This window comes from Solanum verrucosum, unplaced genomic scaffold (genome assembly GCF_900185275.1).
Source record: "Solanum verrucosum unplaced genomic scaffold, falcon-dt-bn FXZP01000268.1, whole genome shotgun sequence".
Taxonomy (NCBI): Eukaryota; Viridiplantae; Streptophyta; class Magnoliopsida; order Solanales; family Solanaceae; genus Solanum; species Solanum verrucosum.
This window is the reverse complement of record NW_026019957.1, coordinates 3,764,937-3,777,644: the sequence shown is the minus strand read 5'-3', so window position 1 is coordinate 3,777,644 and position 12,708 is coordinate 3,764,937. Positions and strand designations below refer to the sequence as shown.

The following is a 12,708-nucleotide window of genomic DNA, read 5'->3' as shown; positions in this document are numbered from 1 at the left end:
AAGTTTCTCAATGATTTGCGTAAATTGTATGAAGGCAAAGTATCCTCCCCATTTAAGAAGGGTATATCATTTTTTTTACTTCTCTTTAATTATTGTTTCCTTCTATATATTTTTTCTTCGGAAAATAATATACTTTCAACTTACTTAGGACATGATTATATATAAAAAGTTATGGAGGTCGTGAATTAGGAGGATTGATTAGAGTATATATATGTTTTATCTTATTATATTAATAGTATTAGCATCAATCTTGCAGCCTCTAGTCCCTCAATTTCTGTTACTACATATGTTGTTTACTGTGTTTCGTTATTGTTTTATTTTATTATAGTTACTGTTTCTTTTCTTTGTATACTCTAGAATGTTTCCTTATTTTGCAATGTTTTCATTACTTCTATATGATATGTGCTGATTGAGTCGATAGTCTTTCAGTAACACAATCTCTTTATCTACCTCCGTGAGATTGAGGTAAAATACACGTACATTACATCATTTACAAGCCTCACTTATATAGAATTCTGATAGTCATACTCAATTAATAAAAACATATACTAATAAGCATTTAGATAGTTATTCTCAACTACTTTGAAACTGAAACATGTTATAGTAGTAATATTTACTTGAATTTTAATTAATTTATTTATAATTTCCAATTGTCATACAATTACCCAAATATTGTTTTTTTCTTTTTATTGGTGTGAAAAAATTTCTCCTCCTTATTTTTTAGGTTTTGAGGTTCTAGGATTTTTTTATGACATGGAAAATCGTCATGGTCTGAAATCCTGGCATTGGGGACAAAATCATGAAATTGAAGCAGAAAAAGGAAGAATTCGTAGACTTGCCAATTTTCCAATTTTCGATAAGGTATAATCATATGATATTCAATATTTATTGATTCGAGTAATTTAGTGTGTTCCGCATAAAATTCAAACCTATTAAAAGAGGAAAACTCATTGTCAAGACATTTCTTATTCATATTTAGCTCGAACTCGAAATATTTTAACTATAACTTCAACTTTCATACCTTCTTTTAAAAAAGAAAAAATTTCGAACTCAAAATATTTTAACTATAACTTCAACTTTCATACCTTTTTTTAAAAAAGAAAAAGAAAAAAAAAATGTTCCACTTCAATTACTTTAACTCTTGCGTTATCATTTGGTCCCAAGTAAATGGTATGATTTCTGTCCTTTTACATAATGTATATATATATATATATATATAATATATATATATATATAAATAAAATACATCTGCGGCAAATATTTAAACATTATTAAATTTTACACTCCGTGGATGAAAATTATTTACACTTTCAAGTTAATTTTACATCCCCTCCCTACCCATTCTTATCTTATACAATATTTATTTTACCCTTAATATTTTCAATCTCCCATTTATGTAATACCTAGGTAGTTTAGATTTTTACCTAAGTTCATAAATATTATAAGTAGAATAACCCTTTTACGAATTTGTTGCAAATTCTAACACTAATTTTTATGATTATGAATGTATGTATGTGCATGCATACTTGTGTGTATATTTAAGCTTTGGCTTAAGTCATACACGTCCCCTTAAAGTTGTCCGCATAATTCACTTAGACACCTCAACTTGGGCTTGTTCCAATTGAACACCTTCATTAGTTAAAAAAATATACCTATTGAACACTGTGTGACAATCAATTAAAAATAGAGAGCGCGTGTCATACACTTGCTAATGATGTGGCATAGTAACAAATAAGAAAAAGACATGTGGCACTTCGTCCATAAAAAAAAGTAAAAAATAAATTAAAAAGAAAAATAATAGAAAAACTATGTTTTTAACAAAAAGAAAAACTCTTTTCTTCTTTGCCAGAACACCCCACCCAACCCACCCATCCACCCTTCGTCCATCCTTCCGCTTTCTTTACCGGAACACGCACAGAGCCGCTGTGACTAAAATCAAGGATAATCATCTTCGTTCCACCTTTTTTTGTCTCAACGTATTTTTTTCCACTCATACACCTATCCCTCTCGTTTATTCCGATATCCATCAACATTTAGTTGTCATTTCTCTCAATCTCACTTTTTTTTTCAATCATCAATTCAGATTCTCATATTTTATTTTTCTTCTTCTATGATGTGAGTTCTTTAGGATTTGAATTTTTTAACAATTTGAAAGAAAATAATTTCATATTCGTATTAGTCTTACCGGAAAAAATGGAATTTCGCCGGAATTATTTTTGACGCATTTGATTTTAGGTTTTGATAATATTAGTACTCCATTGTGGAATACCGCTAGTAAAAATAATCATCAAGGAGTGTATGGGAAAGGGATGTGGCGGGGTCATGGCAAAGAAATTTGGCGGGTTTTTATTTAAATAATATGACATTGAAAAGTTTAATTGGGGATGACACAACCAATAATTTAACTAGCAAATTAAGTTTAGCAGATTTAGGTTTTCGTTTTAACAAAAAATGAAAAAAAAAAAAAGTAGATCGAAAATGAAGTGCAAGAGATTTTTAAGATGGAGTGAAGAAGATGACAGGTAAAGGGGTGTACGGTGGGGTTGTTTCTTTTTCTTGATTAAGAGCTTATTTTTATAGTTATTTAGTTAATGTATGCAGGTGTTAAAAAAGTAACAAATTATCTAAAAAAAAATAAAATTGAAAAATGAAATAGGAACCTATTCACGCGCTCAACAGCGGTGAGGTACACTTATTTTGCCACGTAAGCACTTTGTGTTTAATAGGTATATGTTTTGAACAATTTAAGTGTTCAATAGGTACAAGTCCTAGTTGAGATGTCTAAGTGAATTATGCGGACAACTTTAAGGGGCTATGTATGACTTAAGCCTTAAGCTTTAGTAGGTTACTTATAATTTTTAATTGGCCAAACACATACAACCCTTAAACTTGTTCCTAAATTTCATTTTGACACTCCAACTCAACCTTGTTCCATTTTAACCCTTCAACTCCAATTTTTATGTTCCATTTTGACACTTTTTTTTTTTTATAAGTGATTAAAAAAGATCTTAATTCCTCAAAAATAAATAAATAAATTATTTTTTTGAACATTGATGTCATATTTTACTTATTTAACAGGTTGAAGTGAATGACGATAGTCATGACAATCTTTATAGATTTATGAGGACATCAAGAAATATCCCAAAAATCGAGGAAGAATTTGAAAAATTTCTAATAGACGGAAATGGAATACCTATAAAACACTTTATTCGATACGATGGAGAAACACTAGAACCTCAACCTGTGAGACCAGGAGAATACCCTGGTGAATCATTCACGTCAAAAGATACCAACCCCATAAAGGTACGTATTTATTTACTTTATACTTAATTGAGTGGAGTATTATTTTTAATGTCAAATCAATAAATATTGAATACAACTAATTAATTTACTATTAATGTTTTCTTTTTTCACCCTATTCACAGGCTGAAATTGATAAATTTCATTGGGAAACAGAATCTCAATAATTATTAAATATCTTACATCAAAGTTATTACTCATATTGTGTGAACATTTTACTCCGTAAAAGTATTGTAATAGTAATTGAGATTATAAGAATTATAAATAAATATTGTTGCTTGTTGTTTTACGTATTTATTCTATACCTATGGAGCTTTTGATTTGTATAATTCAGTAGATACATCCAATTTTATACAAATTGTTCAGTTTTGTATAAATTCATTTATACATTGTAATTTGTATAATAAAATATGTATTTGTATAATTATAAGTGTATAAGACGAAAATATATATATTTGTATTTGTATATACACTTTTCTCTCACTTTATACAAACACGAACACATTTTATACTGAAATGTATAAAATGGCTAATTGTATACATAAATCAGATGGCAAAAAATGGGATGTTTGTTGCGAATTACAAATAAAATAAACTATAGCTATAACATTTAATTTGAATTAATAATTTGTTATTTCATACAATTTTTCCTAAATTTAATTATGCTCCATAGGTATAGTTGCATATTTACAGGTTGTAGCTATAGTTAAAACTGTATCGTTTGTATAATTTACGGGTACATTTGTATAATTGAGGCTTGAACTATTTTTGTATAAACTCGAAATAATGAATTTATACAAGCGCAAACATCTGGACTTTAAACAATTATACAAATTATATTATACAAATTTTAAATTATACAAACTCGAAACCTCAGCCCACGTAATTATCACTGAATGTTGGTTACGAGTGGTAATTAACTATTTTTTTTTATTTTTTTAGCCCGTCTAAAAAAACACATAATCGAAAAAATAAATAAGAGTTGAGGGGTATTATTGACTTCTTTTTTTTTTGCTTTGTTAAAACATTAACGAGTCGTCCCGTTCCGTCAACCTGTATTATTTGATTGGGAAAACAGTGGACGGAACAATCGTGCCGCCGCCTCCCTCCATTCCCCTTATTCGTTCCTTACGGGTTTTCCGATCCTCTACTTCAAAATTTCAGCAAATACAGGCTCAATCCTTATTCATTCGTAAAATGGTAATGTTGATTTTCTCAATTCCGACATTGTTTTTATGCTTTTTCCTTGAATTTTATGTGATTTTTCTATAATTTTACATTTTTTTGACCAATCCGATTGTAAGGGTTCCGATTTGCTTATTCTTCAATTGTGGATGCATTTAAGTTTCTTAATGTTATAGGAAAGCAGAAAATAGGATATTCATGCTATTTGTTTTGGGGCTTATGAATTTATATCTTGTTCTTTAGAAGCCTGTGACATGGTATTTAAAGCAGAACTTTTTATGTTTTACCTCCTCTTGGATTAGCTTGCTTTTACTTTTTGTATAAATTTAGCTTCTCTACCTCGAAGACGTAGGAGTAAGGTCTGTGTAGACTCGATACCCTCCCAGGCTTTACTTTGTGGGGTTACACTGGATATGTTGTTGTTTTTGCTTTTGTTTGCTGAGATGATTATGCATTAGCTGGTTTAAAGCCTTTTACTAGCATAATATATTAGTTTAGGCTGGCTAAAAAACTACATTACATACTGTAGCTTTATTTATCTATTTTACTTTTTTTCCTTTGGTGGGGTGGAGAACCGAACATCCAGGATGCTACAGCTTCAGTAGCATCTTCGTTTTCTAAAATTTCCCGTTGGAGTAAAGGGAAGTGGATGAATTGTTCGAAAAAGGAGCTACGGGAATTAAGGTGCAGTACAGGTGCTGTTGAATCTGCAGTTAAGGGAATATCACTAGCTCTTAGAATAAGAGCTCCGGGACTTCATGGCTTTGAAGTATACAAGTTTTGTGATGTGTTTTCCCATGGGTATCTGGCAACCATGTATCTAGGGGGATAATGGGCGATTTGATAGCAAAAGCAATAAGAAATCCTATATAGAATATTTACTTTTTTGGGTTTGTGAGTGGAGGGTATAGTGCATCTTTAGCTCACCGAGGACATGACCCTTGGTAAGAGGGTGTGGAGGTCCATGTTTAGGGCATAAGGTTAGTAGGAAGTTAGGCATATTTCTTTTCCATTCTCAGAGTATTAGTATTACTCTTCCTTTTTTTCCTTATCTTTAGATTTCTATTACTACCTGTTTGTTTCTTTAACCTTGATATCTTATTTTCTTGTTGCTGTTTCTCCTTGTTACTGCCACCTCTTTTTCATCATTCGTTCAACCAATGGTGTATCGGAAATGACCTCTATACGTTCTCAAGGTAGGGGTAAGATCTGCATACACTCTACCCTCCCCATACCCCGCCTATGGAATTACACTAGGTTGTTGTTGTAGTTTGGTTTGTGGATGGAGGAAGAGGGGGAAAGAGAATCCTGTGGGTGATATTAACCATACACTGCTTGAGTGTTAGATGAAGTAGCAACCACTAGGTTACAATTCCAATCTTGTCTTAGTTTAGCTTTGTGTTTTGGTGTTGGAATCCGTGTCTTCCTTTCTCTTTCTTGGAGGAAATGAGGTAATCAAAAGGGTTGATGGAACAAGGTGACACATTTTATGTGACTTCAGCTTCGGTTTTCAATTATATGCAATTAAATTGTTTAAACATATTGGTTGAACAATTCTTTGTTATGAAGCTTTGTTCACAAACGAATGGTTGATCGGTTGAGGCATACTAGTGACAATCTGGAAATTTCATCTTTTACCACCACGTACAATACTTAGTCTGAGGTTACTGTGACCTCAAACTGACCAAACAACTCTGTCATAGAGAAAAAAGGATTGGAAAGAGGCTTTGGCTTACAGCTGTTACCCCTCATTATGCCATTATGAACTTTATGGTAGCAAAATTGATGGTTAGAAGAGCAGTTTTACACACTAATAAAAAAAAGGAGTAGTTTTGCACTAACTATGTCCCACAGATGATATATCAGTAATTTTGAGTTTCCATGTGGTGGTTGACATATACATTACTTCATCAAAAAAAATGTGGTGGTTGACACATCAATTTACTTCATCAAAAAAAATGTGGTGGTTGACATATTGTAGAAGTAGATTAGCTGAACTGATGAGCAAATCAGTTGTCCCTCTTTCATTTTTGGTGTTTTTTGTAATTTATCTATTTAGTTATTGTTTTCTGGGGTGAAGTGGGTGCAAGAGGACTATAAGTACTAGTGAACACCATTACAAAGTCTTCGCTTTTCCTCCTTTAAGAAAGACTTCACTTTTTCGTTCTAGAGCATTAACATGTAAATGAATTCTTGTTTTCAGAAGTCTAGAGAAGAGAAAATCAAAACCATTCACTAGGTTAAGTTTTTATTTATTTGTTTTATTGTGCATATCTTTTCCCAAACTCATCCTCTTCTATGGTTTTGATGTACCTGGAGGCACACAATGTTTCGAGTGTGTGCAGATGAGTCAGCTACAGGGAGTTGTAGCATAAACTAATCTTGAGTTGCTGATGGTTGTATGATTTGTGTACATGCCTACTTGGGTCCTTGTAGTGTTAAACTGGTCATAGAAGTGGAAAGATGGATTGTAGATAGGTAAAGTGAGAAGCGATAATAGAAGATATGACCATATCTTGGCTATGAATATCTGAAATTATACCAGTCATACACTCAAGGCTAGTAAAGTTGATAGTTGTAATAGTCATTGAGGGTATAGAGTTTTCTGACTTGCTGCTAGTGAAGAAACATTTGCTTGAGGAAGTTCCACTGTGAAATAATAATTTGAATAGGTTGAACCTCTGTTCCAGTGAACCTGTCTTTGCTGATTTTGAAAGAGTCTTAGCTCTATATAATGAGGACGATATATTGATTCATATGGATGGTATTAGCTTCTTTTGCAATATTATCCTGTTGCTCCCTCATGGCCACACCATAAGGTATTCTGGTGCTGCCTCAATAAGGTCTCATCTCTTTTTTCTTGGTCAACATCATAATATCCCATCGTCTTATTGTCTTTACCAAATAGTATTATTGATTGGGCTGTACTGGATCACTTTCTCTTTTAGATCTTCTTTCAGTGGAAACCTGAAAGGTAATTTTTGGTGATCTATGATCGTTATCCTTGAACGTACTGTATCACTTTCTCTTTTAAGATGTTCTCTCTGTGGAAAGAGACTTTCTTCGTGATTTATGATGCTTATCCTCAGATGTTGCTTTTTTCCTTCTGGAAAAGCTAAGGTGCCCAAAGTCTCCAATCCTCTATGTGACTTAAGTAACATTTTCTGAATACAAGGACATCTTTCGTCCACTTTGTTTTTCTTTTGAGGGCGAAAAACATACAAAGACACACCGTATGCATCTAGTTAGAGATAAAAGTTCGGATCACCTACAATACTATTTTACTAACAGTTGGGAGAAATTAATGTACATGATTCCCATCCCAATTTATGTATGGTATTTCCATCTTGGGACATCCCCAGGGAGAAAAAAGATACTTCATCAGGCTTAGATATATTTAGGGTAAACCCTGAGGGGTAGCTCAGCTGGTAAAGGCCTGGGACAAAGTCCTTCAGGTCGCCGGTTCGAGCCCCAGCAGGGCCACTGGAGGCATTACAAACCGGCCGCGTCTCCAGGGCCCCGTGGAACTAACCGTGGTGGACCCGCCTTGAAACAGCGGGACCCGGTGGGTACAGCTAGTCGGGTTCGCAAAGCGACGCCCGGAAACCACGGTAAAAAAGAAGAAGATATATTTAGGGTAAGTTGTATGTGCATTTTGATGTAAGAAAAGTGGTACAACATGGAATTCTAATAGGAGTGCTGTATGAAGACAACATGATCTCATTGGCATGATGCTTATAATTTAAGTACATCAAGAACAAGATGAAGGCCAAGAGCTACTAGCATATTTATTTGACTACTCTTTGGGTGCTATGCAGGCAAACAGGCACACTATTGTTCTCATGCAGACATCTCAGAACCGAGCAACTCGCACTTTCATGGATTACGAGTCAATAAGTCAAGCAATGGATGGTATGTATTGCGACATTGCTATAATTGCATTTCACTCTTGATATATTTGCCCTTGTTGAGGCAATACTTGATTCCCCCTGAATGTAGTTAACCAAAAATAAGGCACAAACTTAGGAAAAGATGTCAAGTTCACAAACTTAATTAATCAACAGGATTTATATCAGCAGCATGAAATCTGAAACTAGAACCCAATAGATTACACCTGTAGTACTTGCAAACAATTTCATTATGCATTATCAGCCATTGGAGAAAATCCCTCTCTCTTATTCGAAACTTTGACGAACACTTATTCTTTGTCTTCTCACCGAAGTTCAAGGAACTTTGTCTGGCTAATACAAGCATGTTAGTCTAATTTCCTATTTTGTTCGTCACACTTCTAAAATTATGGGGGGCTAGAATTTTTTTGGTGGGAGAAATTATGTTGGACTAGAGCTAGATGCATATAGGAACGACGTCTATCTTTTGACTTCCAGGTAAAGGAAATCAAGGCAAATAAAGAATCACTCTCATGATTGGATTAGATAGTAAAAAGGAGCTGGGACCGATATCTACTTTTTAGGGATAAGTAAGATCTTAATGTTGAAGGGAAGGGTTTTGTATTGGAACTCCATAACATTGCACATTTTTGCTTTGCATTATAGGTGACACTTCACATTCACAGATGGTTACTTTCATGGAAGCTTGTAAAACACTATCAAGAATCTGTTGTTATAGACCTCATGACAAGAAAGAAGGTTCATTGGTGGGATGTTAGTTTTGGTATAATAGTGGAAACATATACTATAGCTAGTAATGAACTTCTAAGGTGAATTATCCAAAATAATTTGGCGGGAGTCAGGAGAGGTAGAGGCAGGCGTGATTAGTCATGACATGTCGCATCTTTAGCTTACTGAGGACATGACCTTAGATATGAGGGTTTGGAGGGTGCAGATTAGAATAGAATGTTAGTTGGTAATTGAGCGTTCTCTCGCTTTTCTGCGGGATAGACTCGGTGCCATACCTGCACCTACTTTCTTACCAGTAGTATTAGCAATATTCTCGTAGTTTCTTATTCTTCGATTTCGGTTATCCCGTGTGTTTGTTTGTGCTTTGGTTATCGCACTATTTCGTTCTTGTTACTACTCGTTCTTCTGTATGTTGTAGTATTGTTTTCTATTTCACATTATTTCGTTATTGTTAGTTGTTACTGCTTTCATTTCTATATTCCCTTTTTCAAACTACTTTGAAATGTTTTTTAAGCCAAGGGTCTATGGTAACAGCCTCTCTATATCTATAAGGTAGGGTTAAGGATGTGCACTGATCCCACTTGTGGGATTATATTGGGTATGTTGTTGTTGTTGTAGATGGAGGAAGAAAATATCATGGGCGGAAGACATTTTCTTCACATTTTTTGCGTAAATTATTTACCTTGTGCATGTGATTTAAGCTTCAATGTTCCCTCTTATGTTTAGCCATTTTCTAAGATACTTTTTTCCTGCAGGAATTTGTGCTTTGTATGAGAGGAAACTCAAGGAATTGAACCCAGCCATCAGAGAAATCACTTACGACATCTCAGATCTTTACAATTTCATAGATGGCCTTGCTGATATGAGTGCATTAGTGTACCTCTTCCTCCCTCCCTCCTGCTCTCTCTCTCTCCCTCTCTCTCTCTCTCTCTCACACACACACACACACACACACACGCACACACACGCACAGAGATTCCACCTGTGCATCCATTGAATAGAATCCCAAATCAGAGAAATATGCAAGTATTGCACATTTCGTTACCGACACAGAAAAGCAAATATGAAAATATGGCTTTCTGTGAGCAGGTCTTTAAATGCTACTGCTTTTTTCACTAACAAAATTTTCAGTTCATCTCATTGATGTTAAAACATACACATACATCTTACACGTTTCCATTTGACCTCTCGGGTTTCTGTACTTTCATTTCATGAACAGGATGAACTGCTACGTGCACATCAAACAATTGGCCACTGGTCCATCATACCTGATAGAACACACATTGTTCATATTCTTAGCACTCACTATGCTTTTGAAATGTTAACTAATTCCAGCATTATTTGTTGACTTGCTGCAGGTATGATCACTCAATCCAGGCTTACCTCCCCTATGACCGGCAGTGGATAAAACAGAAAACATTGCAACACCTGAAAAAACTGGCATCGCAGAGATAATATATCTTAAAGGCTAGTTTCTGTATACCATGTTCAATTAATTTCCTGATGGCTTTTATGAAGAAAGAGCTGTGGATTGGAAAATTGCAATCTGGAGTAAAAATCTATGTATGATACGCTTCTTTTCCCTGAAATCCAAATCTTATCTGTAGAGCTACAATTGGGAAACCAACTGTTGTCGGAACTGAACCTAACACTGGCGTTGCAATTCAAATCATGGATGTATAACTATGCATAGTTCTGTAAATTGAGCACTTTAAACTTGCTAATGATTCTGAGTCTCATTTCTTGTCAGTACATTTACTTGAACAAATATATGGGCATGAAAAAGTCTTGGACTTGAGACAGTAGACACAATATTGTTGGATAGGTGCTGTTCGAGTCTAATTTGTTTTTCTTTATGATCTTATGCTGAGGTTCTATTGGAAACAGCCATCACGTTCACAAGAATGGATGAGATTTGCATACATGTTATCCTTCTCAGGATCGACTCATGGAATTACAATGAGTATGTTATTCCACTGACTTGACTAGTCTTGCATATAACCTATATTTTATTATATTGATGTGTCAAACCATCTCTAATTCAATCAAAATGATGACTGAAATGGAATTTGGTAATACTGTGGTACGCATCAACAAAGTACAAAAATATTTGCTTATTGGGTGATAAAAGTATCAGTAATTCAAACAATTTTTGAGACCATACAAAAATTCAAGATATAAAAGTGTCTTCAAGCCTATAACATTACAAAAATGTAGAAAATCACATTAGTCTAATTAAACTTTGATTTTTTATTTTTTATTTTAAGTTCAAATGGTAAGCCAATCCACATTGTCATTCTTATTTATTCAAATCTTTGATCTTATATTTCACAAAACCTTGAATTATATGACTCGACATACACATGCACATGTCAAGAAACTAATCTATTTTTTTTGGGAAAAAAAAAATCTTACACGGAAAATACATTTTTTTTTTTACATTATATACTCTTAACCTTTAATAGGAACTGGTTACTAACAACAATACATAGCCAGTATAATCCCATAAATGGGGTCTGGAGAGAATAGAGTGTACATAGACTTAACCCCTATGAGAGAGGTTGTTTCTGATAGACGCTGAACGTAACTTTAAAAAAAAAGGCATTTCAAAGCAGTTGCTAATAAATTCATATAAAGAAAAATCTGCAAATTCTTCTACTTTGAATTTTCTAAGCATTGTGGTCCTGTTGTTGCAAGTTTGTTGACTAAAGCAAGTGCATTACTAGTCATATAACTCACATTTGTGACTTTGTTCAAGAGTAACTTTACTTGTTTTCTCTTTTTGTCTTCAAGTCCATCTAAGCAAGTGTCTTCATCAGTTAGAGCAGCACTTAGCCAAGTGGTCACATCACCCATTTGGTCATTAAAAGTTTGGCTACTAAGTTTTCTTAGCACCCCTAATGAGTTGTGTAGATTGTCAAGTGCATCTTGCAAACAATCAACACAATCTAAAATAGCAACTCTACCTTTCCCTTTCAAGAAATTTTGTTTCCTCAATTTCAACAAGGATTGAGTGACACCCTTGGCTTGGCTTATTGTCACCGAGACCCCGGCCCGGGCCCACTTGCTAGGGTTGTCCTTGGCCGTCCTCGAGAATGATGCTAGCGAGTGGAGGCAAAGGTCCTGATATCGAGTCACACTACATGCATCGCGAACATAACTTTCTCCTCCCTTACTCAAACACATTGTAGAACAAATTAGTGAAGTTAGACATGCTAGGACTAGCAGTAATTTATTAGTCATGGGATAGAAAGTAAAGATATCTAATTGAAGCAAATAAGAAATAGTAATACAATGCTTATAAAAGAACTTCATGAAGTCCCCTTTTTAAAGAAATGATATATGGGTGACTAGGATAAAGTTAAAGCTGGGTATCTTTATTTGAGGAGTTTGTTAATGAAAACAAGAAAGTGGTGAATACATCAAAAGAAAGCAATTGTGTCTTAGATATGAGGGAACAAATCTTTAGAATAATGATGATCATGTTAAAAGGGCCAAAAGTTGTTTTATGTCCATTTCTAACTACACTTTTTTCTGGAAACTGAGGAAAGAAAAAAAAAAACAGGAAAGTAAAATCAAGAAAATA

General features: G+C 34.0%; 3 protein-coding genes across 3 annotated transcripts; 2 read left to right on the top strand and 1 right to left on the bottom strand.

The window, feature by feature from the left end:
* Positions 1-753: 753 nt before the first annotated feature.
* Positions 754-3,467, top strand: LOC125814369 (probable phospholipid hydroperoxide glutathione peroxidase). Its single transcript, XM_049493826.1, has 3 exons — positions 754-861; positions 3,079-3,303; positions 3,426-3,467. Exons 1-3 carry the CDS (start codon positions 754-756, stop codon positions 3,465-3,467), a joined length of 375 nt encoding a protein of 124 aa, XP_049349783.1.
* A 933-nt stretch (positions 3,468-4,400) lies between these two features.
* LOC125814440 (enhancer of rudimentary homolog) lies at positions 4,401-10,978 on the top strand. Its single transcript, XM_049493883.1, has 5 exons — positions 4,401-4,500; positions 8,304-8,397; positions 9,878-9,998; positions 10,481-10,590; positions 10,740-10,978. Exons 1-4 carry the CDS (start codon positions 4,498-4,500, stop codon positions 10,575-10,577), a joined length of 315 nt encoding a protein of 104 aa, XP_049349840.1. The 5' UTR covers positions 4,401-4,497; the 3' UTR covers positions 10,578-10,590; positions 10,740-10,978.
* A 799-nt stretch (positions 10,979-11,777) lies between these two features.
* LOC125814426 (pectinesterase inhibitor 6-like) lies at positions 11,778-12,400 on the bottom strand. The gene has a single exon (XM_049493873.1). It carries the CDS (start codon positions 12,363-12,365, stop codon positions 11,778-11,780), a length of 588 nt encoding a protein of 195 aa, XP_049349830.1. The 5' UTR covers positions 12,366-12,400.
* Between the last annotated feature and the right edge of the window lie 308 nt (positions 12,401-12,708).